General features: G+C 37.5%; 1 protein-coding gene across 1 annotated transcript in view; it reads right to left on the bottom strand.

Annotated features, from left to right (window-relative positions):
• The window catches only part of Cdca2 (cell division cycle associated 2), a 50,311-nt gene that overhangs the window by 14,002 nt on the left and 14,902 nt on the right, over nt 1–21,407 (bottom strand). The window contains exons 8-13 of the mRNA XM_027927130.2: nt 12,003–12,145; nt 9,151–9,235; nt 8,139–8,383; nt 6,563–6,629; nt 5,460–5,548; nt 4,528–4,665 (exon numbers count right to left, since the gene is read on the bottom strand). Coding sequence (XP_027782931.2) covers nt 4,528–4,665; nt 5,460–5,548; nt 6,563–6,629; nt 8,139–8,383; nt 9,151–9,235; nt 12,003–12,145 — 767 coding nt within the window. The remainder of the gene's footprint in view (nt 1–4,527; nt 4,666–5,459; nt 5,549–6,562; nt 6,630–8,138; nt 8,384–9,150; nt 9,236–12,002; nt 12,146–21,407) is intronic.

Below are 21,407 nucleotides of genomic sequence, written 5' to 3'. Positions count from 1 at the left end.
TCTGCAAACAGGAGCCTAAAAGGAGAAATGTACATATACCACTGAACTCGAGGACACCATGTGGGGCTACTGGACCGTTTAAATCTCTGGGTTTCTCCTGCTTCCTGGACAGCTGCTCACATAGCCTAGGAGCATCTGGACTGGTAACATTTGCTTGAACACTGGGGAACCCAGCCCCAACTTTTCTATGAAAAGCTGCCATCTTGAATTCGCCATGATGGTCTCTAGATCAATTGCTGAGAATGGGCTTGTACTTTGTCAGCAGCTTGTCCTGCTGTGAACCAGTCAGATACAGCAGTGGAGCTCTGTGCAATTAGAAGGCACAGAGCCCACATAATCTAAGAGGGCTCTGCCACTGCTGATGGCACTGCACTTTCTGTTGACCATGAAGAAATGGTGTCATTCTCTCATTTCAGATCCTTCCTGCTGGGAGCATTCAGATCTATTAGGACCAAGCAGCAGAGTTTACCTGAATCAAGACCATCATACACAATGCTGCTGGCTCTGCTCTTAAACTAGTGGCATCATTATTGATATGAATAAATGCACTTGCCAGCTCATCATCTCTGCCTCAGCATAGGTGATCTATAGGGGAGGCTGTGACCGATTGGAGGTGCAACGGCCTAGATCCCTTATTGAGGGCCACTGGCTTAGAGGGGCTAAGTGGGGTATTCAACTGTGAGAGCCGCTGGACAGATGCTGGCTAGCAGCACTATCTTAAAGCCATTCACAAACTCCAAATTTTTCTATTTTTATAATTATTTTTTTCTCTGTTCCTTTTTCATAGCATCCTTTTCTTAGTTTTATCGAGATTGATTTTTTTCTGAAACCCAAGTACAAAAAATATATATGTTTTAGTCAGATCTTTACTGCTGTGATCAAAATACCTGTCAAGAACAACTTAGAGAGGAAGAGTTTCTTTGGGGCTCATGGTTTCAGAGATTTGTCCATAGATGGCTGACTCCACTGCTCTGGGCTCAAAGTTAAGCAGCACATCATGGAAGAAAAGCCCAGCAGAGGAAAACTATTCAGCTGGTGGTGGGATCAGGGAGCAGAGGGAGGGCAAGAGGGAAAGGGCTGTAAGGAATATGCACCTTTTCAGGGCATGCCCCCATAACACGCTTCCTCCAGTCATGCCCCACCTGCATGCAAGTATCGCCCAGTCTATTCAAACTAGAATGGGTCGGGTCAATTAGGTTATGGCTCTCATAATCTAATCATTTTACCTCTGAATATTCCTATACAGACAGTAACCTTGAGGGGATACCTCACATCCAGGCCAGCAGCACTGTCTTGGAGCCATCCACAACCTCCAAAATTTTCTATTTTTACAATTACTTTTCTGTTCCTTTTTTAAAGCATCCCTTTCTTAGTTTTATGCAATTTTTTTCTCTGAAATCCAAGTATAACAATCTATCGATTTATTTGTATGTATCGCTTTCATTCCCTGAATAACCTATATCTCTGGGGTCAGAGAAGCTCCCTAGTATTGATCTTATCTCTTTCATGCTATTGGTTCCACTCAATAATCTGATTTTTAAGAAACAAATGGGTAAATTAGTATGGGTTTCCATACTTTCTAGCTCAGTCTCTTTCCTACATGGAAACTACCTAGGAACCCTGTATAGGATAGGGGGCATGGCAATATGGTGGTATCAATTACCAGGCTTTGCTTTAGGATAAGAGCTGCTGTCAAGATTGTGGGACTTTCCAAATGCCATAACCTAGATGACAACATCTGTTCTGAGTATCAGGGTGGAAGAGGGGGTGGCATGCCTACTGGTGCAAACTATTCCATATATAGAACTTCAATTAATCTTTTTTTTTTTTTTAATACCACTTCTCATTCTCACCATCCATTATACCTGCCAATTCTGAGCCCAGAGTCTCTTGGGATCCCCATAGCGGGCTGGTTCCCACATCCCTCTAGTTCTCTCCTAGCACATTCTGAACTGCAAATGTTTCCACCTCTTCTGTCAATATGTTCCCATCTGCTTTGTCTTCTAGAAATTCATTGAAGGCTGTCATCTGTTGCTTAATACCCCTTCCTCTTCTCATTACTACTTTTTTTAAAAAATGTTTTTTAAAGTTCTAATTTCTATTCTAAGTGTTCTCTTTTTATTATAGATTAATTCAGCAGGGTCCTCAAAAGGGTTGGTGCAATCTCATGCACAATCCTCCTTGAACCTTCTGGCCAATGATTTGATATGAATAAATGCACATGATATGAAACTATTTTTTAAAAGTATAGATATGAAGGAAATCAATTTATAATGCAGTGAGTTGTATGCAAGTTTTTCAATTTCTGCGTATTGTTTTCAGAAAGAGGAACTTTCAATAGTTTATTAAAAGCAAACAAACGAGGAAAATTTATAATTTCCTCTGAATTTGATGATTCAAAGGTATCTATGCCATTCAACCAAGAGTGGAGGAAAAAGAGAGAAATTCATAGCTTTGTGTGTGGATGTGTGTGGAGGGGGGGATGTAAAACCGATGAGTTTAGTTTAGAACTGTTGATTATAAAATGTTTACAAGATGATTTGGGAAGACATGTCTAGAAGGTAATTGAACATATATTTATGGACCAGGCAGATTGCGTCTTTGGACCATGCTGCATACAGAACCACCCAGCTAGAAAATAAACAATTTACAAGGGCAAAGAGAATTCTAAGGAATATAAATAGTTAAGGATGGGTTCAGAAAAAAAATCAACCTCTAACAGAGACTGTAAAGGAGTGTCCAATTATATCAAGCAAGAAAAAGACTAAAAAGCATGTATGGATTTTTTAGTAAATTATTAAATACCCTGGAAGAATAATGACATTTAAGAGGCAATTTGCAGCAACTTCACCAATGTGAATGTACCACTTCAGACAATAGTTGAAATACTGATTTGTAGTAGTACCTGCCCCCAACACCTGTGTGCATTTGTTTCTCTAAAGGGAATAATGAATTCAGAGCTGAAATGTTGCTGAAAAGGATATAGAATTGAGATAACTGACAAGAATTGTTGAAAATGGTTCAAGAAGTTCAGGAAGAAGAGGGAAATATGAAATCATAGGTATCTGAAAATTAGAGAATAAAGAGGGGGGTCAGATGATCATTAGTAGAACAGACACATAGGAAAGGGAATGAGGAAGGGGAAGACAGGAGTTGGAGTCAGAGAAGGAGGTATGCAAGAGAGTATTTTTAGAAACAGTAAGGTGTAAGGTAGTAACAAGTTGAAGTGCAGCAGAGGAAGCGAGTGACTTCAGAGAAGTGCAGTCCAAATCCCCAAAGTGGAGAGGATAAAGGACTAGAGTTGAGGAATTAGATCAGACATGCACATGGATAGTAGAAGGCATTTGGGATGACTGAAGTACTGAGGAAGACTGAGATCAAATTTCTAAGTTTAGAAACTTAAATTTAGAAATTTCTATGAGAAGTGACCCTGTGACTAGAAGAGAAGTCCAACAAATAGCAAATAGTGCATTCATCCCTGTCTGAGTAATCAGGGAATGCACAGGTGTTATGTGGCCCTCCTGGCCAGTTGGTTGATAGGGGAGTTTGAGAAGTCAGGAGCTGAAGGTGCCTCCTCAAGCGTCCAGGCCACTGCCATCATGCTGGGAAGAGCACAGCAGTGCACACTGGTGGGGCTAAAAATGCGCCAAGACAGATAAGGCTCCACAGTGCACAGGCTTCCACAGAATCGTCATCCAATGATCTGTGACAGTTACTTGTCACCGTAGCAAACAACAGGCACAGTTCAACAAGTATGCACTGGACAAACTGGGTTGGATGCAACCTGAGCTGGGACAACTGCCAAATGCCACCTAAGTGAAAACAGATCAATGTCTCCTACAGAACCCTATCATTTAAGACCAAGACTGGAGCCCAGGCTAAAAGAAAAGCAGATCTGAAGCCTGCCAAACAGTCACCTTCTTTTCTGGACCATGTACATGGGCCCGTGGCTCATACTCAGGACACACTCAACAACAGACGAAAACACCCACGCAGATGGCATCAACCAATAGTGTGTATAATCTGGGATAATTAACAGTAAAAAAAACAATGTGAATTTATGTGACCTGGCAGTTATTTCATAACATTTCCTATCCACTAAAAAATTTTAAGGGGCTGGGGATGTGGCTCAAGCGGTAGCGCGCTCGCCTGGCATGCGCGGGGCACCACATAAAAGTAAAATAAAGATATTGTGTCCACCTAAAACCAAAAAAATAAAAATAAAAATAAATTTTAAGGGGGGAAAAATAGAATTCCCAATAGAGGGGTTAAAGTAGACTCAAAGATTATTTATTATGCAAGATATATATAACACAAAATGAAACAGAAGCAAAAATATCCCTCAGGTAGTTCATAGTTGAGTATACAACTTCTTATGGATGGTTCTACACTAGAATAACATGATTTTAATAATCTTGGTCCAATGTTAACTGGAAAAATATTGTTTCCATATTTTCCTTATCATACAAAACAAATAAATACACTACTTCTTTAAAATACACTACATCTTTAAAAAAACATACGTACCTGATTCTTTTTAGGAAGTGCCCTGTTTCTGTACTTCGTTTCTTGAGACTTCCTCCTATTAATTTTCTTTTCCTTACATGACTTAGTTTCTGCATTATGTAAGTTACAAACGTTCTCCTCTGCAAAACTGATCAATTGCTGTAAGAAAAATTTAAAGCAAGGATCCCATAAAGCCCAAGCAGTCACATTTTTAATGTAAAGCTCTATTATTCTTTTTCCCATGATGCTCCTATCATTTTACATCCCATTTCTTCTTAATTCACAAATTCCACTAGTGGCATTTTAACCAAAATTCAACTAAGAAAATTGAAGATTTATTTATTCATCAAATATTTATGGAGAACCTACAATTTAGCACTTAACTATTGTTGGGTTACAAGAAAGAAAATTGTGAACTGTAAGATTCTATGTTTGAATTATGGGCTTATCACTTAAAAGTTCTATGACATTAAAATATATGTTTATACAATATGATATAAGCAAAAATCCAATTTAATCCAATTTAACATAATAGAAAAAGACTTGCATTCAATGAGCATTATGCTTATAACTTCCAGTTGAAACTCAGTGTTAAATTGAAGTGCAGTTTAAGGAGGAGTTGTTCTTATGTAATTTTCCAGCTCTGTTAATTACAAGCTAATCTCCTCCACATTCACCTCAATGAAATTCATAAAATTACACAGTTCTTAAAAATTTCAAAGGGATTACCTCTCACATTAACAATTTGAGACAACTGCCAAATGCCACCTAAGTGCCAAGATAACTAATAACAGAATTTAAAATCAAATCAGTAAACATTACTACTCTGGATTACATGCTAAATAGATTAAGATTTAATTTTTAATAATACTCATTAAAGTAAGATTTTACCCATTATCATCTGATCATGAATATAGAAAAAATATATTGTAAGATTTAATATAAACACTTACATTTCTTCTGCCAGAAGTCCGTGTTAGTCTACCAATTTTACGGGAGGACACTTTCTCGTGGTTATTTGAAGAACTAAAGGTATCAGTGCCTGATAAGTAAGACACAAACAAAATCAAGTTGCTAACACAAAATGATAACATGAGCCAGCTTTGGGAAATACTGAACAGTCTTTTAGATACACTCACTTTTAATATCATATTTAGACATAAACAATTACCAAGAGGAATAATTTTTGAGATCTAAAAATTCAGAACACTTTAAGCTTCTGAATATCATCACTTTCTATGGTGAATGCTTAACATATTATCATGCTAACAGACTAAATTACACCACAATACCACATATTATGATAAATGCATGCTATTTTCATAGATATCCATTTATTCCAAACTATATTTTGTAAAGGAAATTATAATAGCATTAAGATAACCATGAATATATCTTGCTTAATTAAAAGAAAATTTTTGATTTGTTTTATAAAAAAGTACTATAAAAAATACTATAATGAGTTTAAGAGTTAAGACTTTGGAAAGTGATTAGACTACATACAGCTCAAAAGTTAGCACAAACTTAATAATATATAGCTTGGATTCTGTGCTCATAAGATGGCTGGTGTCAACAAGAACCCATTAAAGGATTGCAACCAGGGAAGTAAGGCTGAGTAATCGTTCCCACTCCAAGAGCCCAATCTATAACATTTACCAACCAATGCCTGGTTTGTAAGAAGAGCTGGGAGCAATCTCTGCTGCCTTAATAAAAGATAAGGTCCTTGGAAGTACATGTGCCAGAAACGCCATGCTAATATTGATGAAACATTTTCGATCTTTAAGAATAACCCTTATCTTACAATTCAAATCATTCCAGTTGTGCAAAATATGATAGGCGCTTACTGTTGATACTTAAGAATTGAGAGTCCCATAGCACTTCAAAAAAGGATTTTCAAGATTTAACTTCCATCACAGAAAGTTAAAAGTGGGTGATTATAGGACTTAGAATGGAAAGGGATAGATAAGCAACTTCCCATAAACTTTTTAAATAACTACAGTGGTAGTTTGTTTTTTTAAAACCAAGCATAAATTGCTGTAACAAATATAAGTCATACCTGAGAGATTCTCAGAAACGGAAGGATTCAGAACTCCAAATGATACCTGAAGTGGTTCTATGTTTTCCTAAACAAAGTGGGGGCGGGGATGGGGGAGTGGTAGAAATTAGATATCTTTAAATTCAGTTAATATATAAATAATTTGCCCAAAAGAAAAATGTCTTATTTGGGTAAGAGGAATTGTAATAAGATTATAATAAGCAATAAGATTAAAGAGAAGTTAACGATATTAGATTTAAAAATACATGTTCTTTATAACACTGAACAATCATTTTTATAATGAAACCATGGTTAGTAATTATAATCCACCAAAATTTCTATTAAAAAGTGAAAGTTGCTTAATGATTCATTGATAAGTTACTTTTTGGTTTATTAAAAATTTCACATGGGGCTGGGGATATGGCTCAAGCGGTAACGTGCTCGCCTGGCATGCACGGGGTGCTGGGTTCTAACCACCACATAAAAATAAAATAAAGATGTTGTGTCCACCGAAAACTGAAAAATAAATATTAAAAACAAACAAACAAACACTCTCTCTCTCTCTCAAAAAAAAAAAAAAAATTCACATCATTCCAGGCATGGTGAAGCCCTCATGTAACTCCAACTACTCAGGAGGTTGAGGCAGGAGATCACAAATTTGAGGCGAGTTTGGAAAACTTAGAAAGAACCTGTCTCGAAATTTAAAAAGGGCTGGGGACAGTACCTTATTGGCAAAGCACTAAATTTTATATGCAAAGGCCCTGGGTTCAATGCCCAGTACCATCAAAAAACAAAACAAACAAACAAACAAAAACTTTTGTTTCAAGCCTGCAAAGTAAGTAAGAAAACCTAATAATAAATAAAATCTAACATTACAATATTATTCCTGGAACTTAAAGGATAAAGTGGCAATATAAACACATTAATTGCCATGGTGTTCACAGACCATGGACTTCATAGATAAAATTGGTCAATTTGAAGAAATATCCTTTATTAAATCTGCTTGCTCTAATTCTTTCTTTTTTTCCTCAAAAATGGATGCTGGATTTTGTCAAATGCTTTTTCCGCATCTACTGAGATGATCATACAACTTTTCCTGTTTTGGTCAGCTTTTGCATTGCTGCGACCAAAAGACCTGATAAGAACAATGGTACATCTTACAGCAGTTAAGTCCCATGAAATATGCTATGTACAAGGAATCATGGAAGTATTGTTTGTAAGAGGGAAAAACAGGAAAAAAAAATCTACATAGAAACTAGATTTAAAAAACGGTGGCTAGGAAAGGCAGCAGAATACAACAGACACTAGTATGGCAATATGTAAATCAATGGATGTGTAACTGATGTGATTCTGTAATCTGTATACGGGGTAAAAATGGGAGTTCATAACCCACTTGAATCAAAGTGTGAAATATGATATATCAAGAACTATGTAATGTTTTGAACAACCAACAATAAAAATTAAAAAAAAACAAAAAAAAAAACGGTGGCACTTCATTTAGTCTACCTCATGACTTCAAAGCATAGCTACTGCCCATACAAAACAGGTATGACCTGAAGAAAATCCAACAAGCTTGTTCTGCACTCATCACACTTACAAGATTCTCCCCCTTGTCCTCAAAATTTGGTTGAGGCAATTGCTCAGGAACTGGTGATTGCTCAAGTAGCAGAGGACTAACACTACTCAAATCCTTTTGTCGGACAGGTGTTCCTCCTTTACGCAATGGAGTGTTTGCTGGCAAAGATTCATCAAACACTTCTGGGCTTAGATCCTCTCCAAAAGTAACTCTCTTCCTCTTCCTCACATTTAGAAAGGCCGGTGTTTTAAGACTTTCTTGATCTTCTACAAATAATAAATAGGAATATGTTAAAAAATTAAGCCCTAATTAAAATTATTATTTGAATAAAAGATGGTTTATAAAGCAAATCCAAAATGGCAAAGAGAATATGGCACAGATTTTAAAGTATAATTTTGCATAAATATCTTAATAGTTTATAAAATTAAATATAAAGTTTTTGCTGGGCACAGTGGCATACGCTTGTAATCCCAGTGGCTCGGGACGCAAGAGGATTGCGAGGTGAAAGCCAGCCTTAGCAAAAGTGAGGCATTAAGCAACTCAGAGACCCTGTCTCTAAATAAAATGCAAAACAGGGCTGGGGATGTGGCTCAGTGGCCCTGAGTTCAATCCCCAGTAGCACCCCCCCAAACACACACACATGCACATATACACATACATACACACATACACGTATATATAAAAGAATATATATATATATATATATATATATATATATATTCTTTATAATTCTACCATTAAATAAAATGGACATAGGTGAAATAGACAAACATTTAAAAAAAATTCTTTTGCAGTGCTGGGGACAGAACCTAGGGCCTCCCCATATTGGGCCAGCTACTACTGAACTACACACTCAGCCTCAGACCAATTCTAAGGCTCTCCAAAGAAATTCAATCCCTCCCAAACATCTTTCATTCCTACATAATTTCAGGAGCATCAAAGCATTAGTGGATCACTGAAAATGGGATATATTAGATTTTGTTAACAAGAAAAATGATGCCCTCAGGCTTAAAAGTAAATATGAAATTTTTACCTGCTTTTTGTTCTTCGCAACAGTTGGAAAGATTTGAGATTAAGCCTGGATCAATCAAATCATCACAGTGGTTGTCATGGTGCTCCTAAACAAAAATGATAATCAATGAGTGATTCTCTATAAAGAAATGTACATGTAGTTATTAAGAATGGCAATTTTAGGGTATTGGGATTGTGGTTCAGTGGTAGAGTGCTCACCTAGCACAGATGAGACACTGGGTTCGATCCTCAGCACCACAAAAAGACAAATAAGTAAAATAAAGATTAAAAAAAAAAAAAAAAAGAATGGCAATTTTGACGTGAGCAGTCATTGTAAAATTGACATAAAAATGTAATATTTGAGAATAAATTTAATCAACACGAGTAAGAACTGTACCCTTAAAATGATAAAAAATTACTGAGGAAATAAATATATAAATTAAGAAAAAAGAATGTCAATTTTGAAGTTTTTCTGTCAAGGGCAGACAGTATAGTACTGAAGATTATCTTAATCTTCATAATTGTTCTAAAACATCATGATGTTAGATACAAAGGAAAAATGGGTTCTCTACATATTATTTTGGCACATAGTATTTTAAGAACAGAAATCCATAAGTGTGAGTTAAATCATTCCATCTTTAACCCAGAAAATAAAATTAAGGAAATATGAGTGGCTAGAATTATAGTGTACTGCATCTGGTATAGGATGAGACAGAGTAGACAAAAGAGTCCAAAGTGTTAAGAATTGCACTAAAACAAGAAAAAAAAACTAAACAGGTAAATGAGTTAACCGGATGTGTTTATCTGTAACATGAGAATTCACCTTCCATAAATGCTCAAATTTCTTGCCTTCATTACACGAAAGAAGGCAGCTATTGTCCATGTTTATCCAAATGAAGATTACAGAGAGGCAAATTGTAAAGGAGGGATATTGTGAACTCTGCAGAAAGACAAGGGGAACACAGGGCTGCTGGACTTTCTAGGAGAGTTCGGCCTGTGGACTGTGTCAAAGTCCCCTCTGAGTCACCACCTACTTGTACGGCCTCAACCCACTCACTGTTCTTGAGAGCTTTTCCTTTTCTCCACTACATCCATCCCAAGAGCAGCACGTGCCAAGAATAATTCTGCCCCAGACGAACCTCCTTAAACCTGCTATGTCTCAAATCAGTTCTCTTTCCTGACCAGGCAAATGTACATAACAAAACTGTGAAGAAAGTTAACATACACACAAAAACCATGGTTACCTTTAAATTTATTTTTAATTAAAACAACCATAAAAGTTAGCAAATAACTTGAATTTTGTAAGCCAAGCAACTTGGGCCAACTTAGTAAAAAGATTCTCTACACAATCATGCCTTCCTATCATCCTAGTGGCAGGACCTGATGTTTATTATATAATATTTTTAAAAACAATTATACACGTCATGAAGGTGTTATCTGAGAAGTTAACCTAAAGATATAAATAAACAGTGCTGTACTAGAGATCTAAATCAGTTCTTCAATCAAAAAGTTGATAAAACACTTAAAATAGCAACTGACCATGATGACGAAAGGTAATCACTTCATTTTGGCTTTAAAAATAAATCTGTCAGCATAGCTGTGTGTTAAAATGCATGTGCATTGGAAAAAAATATTTGTATTTCTGATGTGCCAGGCACTGGTGCTAACTTAATATCAGCATCAATATATTATAAATATAATTATCAATATACTGAATGCTAAAATTACCAGATACGGGAATTACTAATATCCTTTATAGGTAGAAAACCAGGACAAGAAAAGGTTAAATAATTTGCTCAGTTATTACATTTCTGAGTCTGAATTTGACAACAGGCACTGACTCCTGAGCCTCCATGAGCAACCTGACACAGATTTTAACATTATTCTTACCTGGGTTCACTGAACAACCCTTAAGCCTAACCTACATGCCACATGGGGCTTTCACCTGTCCTGGAGTATACCACTATAAAGATACCAGAACTGTCCAGAGACACTCCTCAATGAATGGCACCTATTTCCCACCAGCTTCCTCTTTTCTCATATCAACTAAGCTTAGAGAAAAAAAGTTTGATACTAAAACGCCCATGAATCACCTGGGTTTCTTGAATAAAGAGAGGGTCTAATGCTAACTCTTTGAGTAGGACCCGAAATAGTGCATTTCCTCAAGCTCCAAGGTGACAGTGCAAGGATCTGGGTTCTAGAAATTATCATATGAATATCTATGGAGATATGTATAGAAACATTCACTGCAGTACTTTGTGTAATAAAGAAATACTGAACCAAAAATAGAAAAAGAAAAAAGGAAAAAGTTTGTGTCAGATCAGGTGGGGGAGGCTTTATTGAGATATCACTCCCGGGCAGAACTCAATCAGACCCACAGAGGGGACAGGAGAAGGGTCTGAGGAGAAACTACGCGGAAGTTCGACCGGACTGGACTTTTATGGGGCTTACAGCAGGAAGGGAAGGGCTTGGGACAGGAAAAGGTGTTTCTAGGGTCCCTTGCCCCCTTGAAGTTGGTCAGGGGAGTTGGCTGAACTCCAGGATTGGCCAGGGGGTCCTGTGGATTGACAGGCGTTAGTCAGGAGATCTGGCTGATTCACAGGCGTTTCCGCTGGCATCTGATTGATGTTCTTTTCCGACCTGGGCTGCTTTGTTCTAAGTTGCCACTAAGTGGCCACCAAGTCGCCACCACCGACCTAACAGTTTGGTTATAAGACTTATTTTTTAAGACCAAATATTTTGGATAGATAGGTAACAGACTGACACATTACATTTCCTTTTACATTAGTATGATACATGACATTTCAGAGGTATTGCTTTGAAGAAAAATGAATTCTTATTCATTTGCTATAGGAAATATGATTCTCTTCTTACCTGTAAGTTCTCTGCAAAAAGGTTGCCAGAAGGTTTCTTCAATACAGAACGAAGTACAAAGGAGTCAGTGGATGGAATGTCCCTCTTGCACACAGTGGTAGCTGATGACTTGGCCTCGGGGACTGTGTCTGAGCTTGCCCCTGCTGTCAGTATATCAATTAAAACAGCATCACTTGATTCTGTGCCCTCTACATAATCAGGAACCTTGCATTCTTCAAGATGAACATGTGATTGTGAGATGTCCAAATCTCCTTGTTCTAGACCAAAAATATTTGATGTATTGCAAAGACAATAGCATGCTATGAAGAAATTCAAACCTTATATATCCTGTTCAGGGAGGAGCATCTGGGATTTAATTTGAACTCATAAAAAGAAGACAGAGAAGTGGCCATCAGTCAGTTTGTAATTCAAAACTGATGAATAAGGGGAAAAAGCAAGCAAGAGATGTTGGCCACCATAGAAATCCAGGTCAGAGGCTGGAAAACAGCACCACAAATGAGCCATACACTGCTAGTCTACCTTGGCTCATAATACCTACTACCTGCATTATAAAACTAACCTAAGCAAATCATTGAGTAATGAGCAATTTTACTGCTGAAAATCAGAGGCAATATGCAAGAGAGGTGGAAATGAGAAGCAGGTAAGGTTATCAAACCAAACCAAGTCAATGTGTCACATCTGTGGATTCTGCATTGGTAAGTGCAAGGACCCAGATAAATCTGAATTTTATTCTAGTTATTTACACGTAAGAATTCTCCTATAAAGGAAAAATTCTGAGACATATTTACACACAAAAAAATTATTTTTCTTTATGAGAAATAAATTATAGGTTAAAAAAAAAGGCAGGAGGGAAAGACTTGGAAGCATGAAGGGAAAGAGAAAGAGTGTGAAGTGAATAACAGCAGGGTCAGACAAGCAGTGCCGCAAGACACATGAGGCTACCAGCAGCATAATTATTCTGAATTTCTGCAGCGGTACAGAAGGGGCAGAGACTGTACTGAAGGCAGAGATCAAAGGTATGCAGGCCTCCTGTCCAGGTGCCCCCTTAACAAAAGACTTTTAATTCCATTTTACAGGATTGTTTTACTCTTCCTGGAGGCACACTGTCTGAAACATGACCTCTTGGGAAGCCACCAGACAGTGTAACTCATAATAAGGCCCCACTGCCATAGTAGACCCACTTTTCCCTGTCTCATTGAAGAACTTTTGGGCAGCTTACTGGCATGCTCAAGTGAAATTTTGATACTCATCATGTATTAGACAGAAGGTAGAGTAAGGTGACTGGTAAAATGATGATTTTTATTATCTATACTATTTATAAATATTATAAAACTATAAGTATTATTAAGGACTATGTCACTCCTAAGCAAAGTCACACGACAGTAAAGCAAAGAGAATTGGTCAGGAAGCAAGAGGGCCTTATGTCATCATAGTGACAAGCTCATAAGCTGGTTGCTGTTGAGGGCCACAGCAGAGTAGGGAAGATGCATGGCATTTTTGACAGAAGGGAGTGGTTGAGAGGTGACACCAGCGAACCATTGAGATGATAATGGTTAAGTTAAGCTGCGTATTTAGTTGTATATAGACCCCTGCTGTCTACCTCAGGCGCCTGCTACTTTGGAGTTCTCACAGGGATTCCTGGGAGTTGGTTGGTGAAGTTCCGGTGAAGTTCCGGAGGAGGGATTTCCGGTTGGGGGTGTTCCTGGAAGGGCCACGTGGGTGGCAATCGTGGGAGTTCGGGCAATAAAGGAGTTCCTGTTTGAACCTACCAGTGCCTCTGCAGCAGGCTGCCCTTAGTGACCAGGCAGGTTTCTATCTATCCATCCATCTATCATGGGATTAAAATTAAAAGTCAGAGCACATGCTCTCTACAAAAAAATGCTAAAGAAGTTCTTTTTCAAGGTAAGAGAAAATTCCAGAGGAAACTTAATCTTTAGGAAAGGATGAAGAAGAGCAGAAACGATATATACTAGGCAAATATAAAAGGCTAGCTCCCCTGTTATTTAAATACTTAAAACCAAAAATTGTAACAGCTATGGAGCTACAGTAAAGTATATGTATTATATGACACTTCCAGTACAAAGAATGAAGAAGGAGGGATTCAAGATGGTGAACTAGAGGGAGGCTGCATTCCTTGCTGCTGTTTGCCTACCTTTTGCCTGCTGCCTGCAGACTGTCCACACACAGGGCTCAATGCCTGTTGCTGCCTGGAAGTCCATTGTCAGGGAACCTGTAGGTTTGGTTACACACTGCTGCTACCATCTTGGGACACTAGCTAGGGCCTGGGAGGCTCTGCAGGTTTGCCACTGCCCCACCACCATCTGGGGGTGCGGCTGCCTCAGTCTGGGGACATCGGCCAAGACTTGGAGATATACTGTCAGGGTACATGCAGGTCTCCTTGCACCTGAGGTCTTCTTGCTGGGTGTGCTAATGGCCGCCATCTGGCTGCCTCTTTGCATGGTTGCTCCTTTGTGTGAGCACACCCCTGGTGGTCTCTCTGCAAGCTGGAACATCATTGAGATCTTGGGACTGCAACAGGGCACAGCCTGGGGAATCTGGAGCCCAGCTTCATCAGATTGCAGCTGAGACTATGTGGGTCAGCATGGGCCTGGCAAGCCCGTGGAAAGTCAGAGACTAGGCCCAATTCCCCAGTTGGAGAAACTGGAGAAAACCGGGCTCTCTCCAGCTCAGTGAGTCCTGAAGTGTAAGGGAGAGAAGGGGCTGGTGACAACAAGTGGGAAGATGTAAAGAGGGGGAGAAGGCATCTTGCTCCCAGCTTGCCCAGCCAACCCCGCCCAGCACCCACTGGACTGGAGCTACCATCAAACTTCAGACAACCCCATCTATCAGAAAAGAAAAGCTGAGAAAATTTTTAAAAGCCAACAAAAGCAATTGGTCAGTTTTCCATAGACTTTCCTTTTTTTCCTCCCCCCCCTCACATCTCTACCATCTCTGAATCCAAATGTTTTTCATGTATCAGTTTATTGAGGAGTGAGATGTCTGAATAGGATATTACAGTGTGATTGTATATTCTTATATTTTTAAAAATATAATTTATTAATTTTCTCTTTAGTTTTAGGTGGACAACATATCTTTATTTTATTTTTATGTGGTGCTGAGGATCAATCCCAGTACCCCATGCATGCTAGGCGAGCACTCTACCACTGAGCCACAACTCCAGCCCCTATTCTTATATTTTTACATTTTGTTTTTATTTGTATATATTTTCTCCCTCACTTATCTGTCTCACTAGATTTTTTTTCTCACTTCTCTCATGTTAACAGCCAACCTCTGTTAATTCCTCCTTTGCTCTTACTATAACTTTTTATCTCTATTTTCTCTTCTTCTCCCTCATAAATATCACATCCTCTCTCCCGTTTGTCCATCATTTGAAATTGTAAACCCTTTTAGCAAACTTACTGTTCATTCTATAGACAATAATTGAACACATCATTTCTGTTTATTGCAACAAAACTGGAGATGCCAAAATAGGAGCTATTTAAGGTTGTATATTGTTTGCATTGGGTGCTGTTATTATTGGTCTCTCCCTTAAAAGTGAGGTACAAGCCTTCAGGGACACTATAATTGGACTTCAGGGTAGAAACTGTACTGCCTCAAATCCATACTTCTAGATGGGAAAATGCACAAACAACGTGAAAAAACAAGGGAACAAAGTGCCTCAAACAAACCTCAAACAAAAAGATGTTCCAACAATAGAATCCATAGACAACACAGTATAAGAAATATCAGAGAAATTTAGAATGTACATAGTTAATTTAATCTGCAAAGTAAAGGATAGTATAAGGAGTGAAATCAAAGAGAAAATACTGGAAGTGAAAGATCACTTCAATAGAGTAAGAGATTGTGGGGGGGGCAGGGAAACAAGCAGAAATCCTCGAAATAAAGGAATCAATAAATCAAATAATAAATTCAATAGAAAGCATCATGAACACACTAGACCACTTAGAAGTAGAATCTCAGGCAATGAAGACAAAATATATTCTTGAAAATAAAGTTGACCATTCCGTAAAGATGGCAAGAAATCATGATCAGAACTTCCAAGAAACATGTGATAACAGGAAAAGTCCAAACTTAAGATTTATTGGAATAGACAAAGGCATGGAGATACAAACCAAAGTAATGCACAATCTTTTCAATGACATATCAGAAAATCTCCCAAATCTAAAGAATGAAATGGAAAATCAACTGTAAGAGGCTTACAGGACCCCAAATGTATAAAATTACAGCAGCCCTGCACAGAGGCACATTATAATGAGAATTACTAACACACAAAATAAGAACAGAATTTTAAAGGCTGTGAAGAAAAATAAATAAATAAATAAACCAATTTGGATATCAGCTAATTTCTCAACCCAGACCCTCAATGCCAGGAGGTCCTGGAATAACATATATAAATGGATATCAACCGAGAATTTTATATCCAGCAAAACTTAGCTTTAGACTTGAAGATCAAATAAAAACCTTCTGTGGTAAACAAGAAAATCAGCAAAGTCAAATCAGAAATCAAAAATAAACCAAAATGACCAGGAATTTAAAGCATATTTCCATAATAACCCTGAATGTTATGGCCTAAATTCATCAGTTGGCAGACTGGGATTAAAAAAAATAAAAGACCCAAAAATATGCTGTCTAGGAGAGACTCATCTAGAAAAAAGACATCCACAGTATGAAGGTGAAAGGATGATAAAAAAAAAAAAAAATACCACTCACGTGAACTGTGCAAACAAATGGGGGTTTCCATCCTCATATCAGATAAAGTGAACTTCAAGCCAAAGTTAGTCAGAAGGGATACAGAAGGACATTTCATACTGCTTAAGGGAATCATACATCAACAAGATACAACAATCGTATCCATGGCCCAAACAATGGAGCATCTACATACATCAAACAAACTCTTCTCGATTTCAAGAATCAAAGAGACCACAACACAATAATTCTGAGTGACTTTAACATACCTCTCTCACCACTGGATAGTTCGTCCAAACAAAAACTAAGCAAGGAATCTATAGAACTAAATAACACAATCAATAATTTAGACTTAACAGACATATAGAATATTTCATCCATCATTGAGCAAATACACTTTCTTCTCAGCAGCACATGGATCCTTTTCCAAAAAATGGACCATAAGTTATGCCACAAAGCAACTCTTAGCATATACAAAAAAATAGAAATACTACCCTACATTCTATCAGACTGTAATGGAATGAAACTAGAAATCAACGATAAAATAAAAAATAGAAGCTACTCCAACACTTGGAGACTTAATAACATGTTACCGTGTTGGGAGCCATTTGTGAAGGATGGGCAATGTTGGAATCATTAAGGAAGGGAAGCTGCTCTTCCAGGAACCACTGAGTGAAATTTCCCAGTTCCAGAAAGCCCAGATCACTGTGGCACTCTGACCTAGCTCACAGCTCCACGTTCAAACACAGCCATTGGAGATGGCTGGAGAATCCCTGTGGTCCTGGGCTTTTCTTAGTTAGTAGGCTTTGATGGCTTCTTCTATCCCACTGCTCAAAACTGTTCTGTTTAAATTGTGTATATCCTCTTGCATTCAGTTCGGGTAGTTCATATGGGTCTAGAAATTTGTGGATATCTTTGAGATCTTCTATTTTATTGGAGTATAAATTTCCAAAGTAGTGTCTAATTACCTTCCGTATTTCAGTAGTATCCATCATGATATTTTCTTTTTTATCATGAATTTTAGTAATTTGGGTGTTCTTTCTCTTCATTAGTGTAACTAAGGGTTTCTCAGTTCTACAAGACTTTCAAAGAATTAACACCAATATTCCTCAAAGTATTCCATGAAATAGAAAAGGAGGGAATCCTTCCAAACTCATTTTATGAGGCTAATATCACCCTGATACCAAAACCAGACAAACTCACACGGAAAAAAAAAAAAAAAAAAAAGTCAGACCAATATCCCTGATGAACATAGACGCAAAAATTCTCAATAAAATTCTGGCAAATCACTTACAAAAACATACTAAAAAGATAATGCATTATAATCAAGTGGGATTCATTCTAGAGATGCAAGGTTGCTTCAACATACAATAATCAATAAACCTAATTCATCACATCAAGAGACTTAAAAGTGTTTGACCAAAAAGAGCACCTCTTCGTGTTCAAAACACTAGAAAAACTAGGAATAGTAGGAACATATCTCAACACTGTAAATGCTATCTGTGCTAAGCCCAAGGCCAACATCATTATAAATGGAAAAAAAATTGAAAGCATTCCCTTTAAAAACTGGAACAAGGCAGAGATGCCCTCTTTCACCACTTCTATTCAGCATAGTCCTGGAAACTCTAGCCAGAGTAATTAGAGGAAAGAAATTAAAGGGATACAACTAGGAAAAGAAGAAGTAAAACTGAGTTTGCTGATGAGATGATTCTATATTTACAAGATCCAAAAAATTCCACCAGAAAACTCCTAGAGCTAATAAATCAATTCAGCAAAGCAGCAGGATATAAAATCAATTCTCAGACATCAAATGCATTTCTATACATCAGTGATGAATCCACTTCAAGAGAAGTTAGGAAAACTACACCCATTCACAATAGCAAAAGAAAGAAAGAAAATACTTGGGACTAAATCTAACAATAAAGGAAAAAGACCCCTATAACGAAAACTACAGAACACTAAAGAATTTGAAGAAGACTTTAGAATATGGAAAGATCTCACATGTTCTTGGATTAATATTGTCAAAATGGCCATACTACCAATCTATGAAATGGCTTTATATAGATTTAATGCAATCCAATTAAAATCCCAATAGCATTCCTCATAGAAATAGAAAAAACAATCATGAAATTTATTTGGAAAAAGAAGAGACCCAGAATAGCTAAAGCAATCCTTAGCAAGAAGAGTGAAGGAGGAGGCATCACAATATCAGACCTTATAAACTGTACTACAGAGCTATAGTAACAAAAACAGCATGGTATTGGCACCAAAATAGACATGTAGACCAATGGTACACACAGAAAACACAGAGATAAACCCACATGAATAAAGTTATCTCCTACTAGACAAAGGCACCAAAAGCATACATTGGAGAAAAGATAGCTTATTCAACAAATGGTGCTGGCAAAATTGGAAATCCATATGTAGCAAAATGAAATTAATTACCTATTTCTCACCCTGCACAAAAATCAACTCAAAGTGGATCAAAGACTTGGGCACTAGAACAGAGACCCTGTGCCTAATAGAGGAAAAATTAGGACCAAATCTCCACCATGTCAGCTTAGAAACTAACTTCCTTAACCAGACTCCTAAAGCACAAGAAATAAAATCAAGAATCAATAAATGGAATGGATTCAAATTACAAAGATTTTTCTCAGCAAAGGAAACAACAAATAATGTGAGGAGAGAGCTTACAGATTGGGAGAAAATTTCTACCATATGCACCTCTGATTAAAGCATTAATCTCTAGGACGTATAAAGAAATCAAAACACTTAGCACCAAAAAACAAAACAAAAAAAACAACAAGTAGCCCCATCAATAAATGGGTTAATAACCCAATCAATAAATAAATTTCTTCTTCACAGAAGAAGAAATATAATCAATCAACAAACATGTGAAAAAATGTTCATCATCTCTAGCGATTAGAGAAAAGCAAATTAAAACTACTCTAAGATTTCATCTCACTCTAGTCAGAATGACATTTATCAAGAAGACAAGTAACAATAAATGTTGGCGAGAATGTGGGAGGAAAGGTGTACTCATACATTGCTGGTGGGACTGCAAATTGGTGCAAGGACTCTAGAAGGCAGTATGGAGATTCCTCAGAAAACTTAGAATGGAACCACTGTAAGGATTCTGGCTGTGGAAATGTTTAAGGCAGTGTTCACTCCTGGCGGGTAACAGGTGCTCTGTTTTCCACACTTAAAATATTCAGCAGTTTTTCCCTGGAACTAGTATGATAACTAATACATGTGCATTGCCTAGCTGCTATGGTAACATCCTTCATGAGGAGGCTCTGGGCTAGAGTCTTATCAGTCTTGACCTTGCTCTCAGACACTCAGCTCCTGGGAATAAAGGAATTCTCTTGTTAGTCAACTACAATGTTTCACTGAGCCTAAACCTGCCCACCTAACAATAACTTTATCCAATGGACTTTCTTGAGAGCTTCACAAAGCTCCTAACATTGCACATTGCAACTTAGTACATAACTGAGGAATAAACAGCATAATGTTGCTAGGTCCATAACCTGCCTAGTGATTCAATGAACAATATGTACTAAGGATGCCAATGACCTAAAGTAACCTATTGATATAAATAAAGCTAGCAGCTCAGGCAAGCAGCTTTTGCTTTGCCTCTGCACCTTGCTTCTGTCTCCTTTTGTTTTCCTTACAAACTACCATTTGACCCAGCTATCCCATTACTCAGTTTTTACCCATAGGACTTAAAATCAGCACACTACAGTGACACAGCCACATCCATGCTTATAGGGGCTCAATTTATGATAGCTAAACTATGGCACCAACCTAGATGACCTTCAACAGATGAATGGATAAAGAAAATGTGGTACATATACACAAAGGAATTATTACTCAGCCTTAGAGAAGAATGAAATTATGGTGTTTGCAGGTAAATGGATGGAGCTGGAGATTATCATGCTAAAGCGAAATAAGCCAAACCCAAAAAACCAAAGGCCAAATGTTTTCTCTGATAAGCAGATGCTAATCCATATTGGGGGTGGATGGGTGGCTAAAAATGAAGGAATTCTGGATTGTGTAGAGGGGAGCGAGGGGAGAGGAAGTGAGAATGGGAAGAACAGGGGAGTGAGATGGACATCATTATCCTACATACATGTATGATTACCCTACTGGTGTGACTTTACACCATATTCAGCAAAAGGGAGAAGTTGCTCTCTATTTGTATACAATGTATCAGAATACATTCTACTGTTATATATAACTAATTAGAACAAATTCTAAAAAAACAACTACACACACACACACACACACACACACACGACAGTTTAGATTTATGATTTAATTGTCACTGCTCTCCCAACTGGATGATTCCTGCTGGTTAAAGAAAGACGAATCAATCATTGACTCATTGATTCTCAACCTGTACCCGCTGCTCTGGCCCCCCAACAAATTTACCACCCTTCTCTCCTGCAAAATAGAAAATCTAGTTTTACAAACAAGGAAATATGAATCACTGTAACAAAAGTGAAGGATACAGTCAGTCCAGAAAAGATCATTTGTGTGTCGATCATTTGTGAACCTTGAGATTCACTTGATGAAGAGAACTTTGCTGACTATACAGATTCTCAGAGATAATATGAATTGATAAGATTTAATAGTGCAGAGGTTTCTCAAGCTGGAAAGATGCAAAGTCTTGGTGTGTCCTTGAGTGCAACTTTCTTT

The sequence above is a fragment of the Marmota flaviventris genome, chromosome 3, assembly GCF_047511675.1.
Source record: "Marmota flaviventris isolate mMarFla1 chromosome 3, mMarFla1.hap1, whole genome shotgun sequence".
Lineage (NCBI taxonomy): Eukaryota > Metazoa > Chordata > Mammalia > Rodentia > Sciuridae > Marmota > Marmota flaviventris.
Note: the sequence above shows the minus strand (reverse complement) of the source record. Positions and strands in the feature narration are given on the sequence as shown.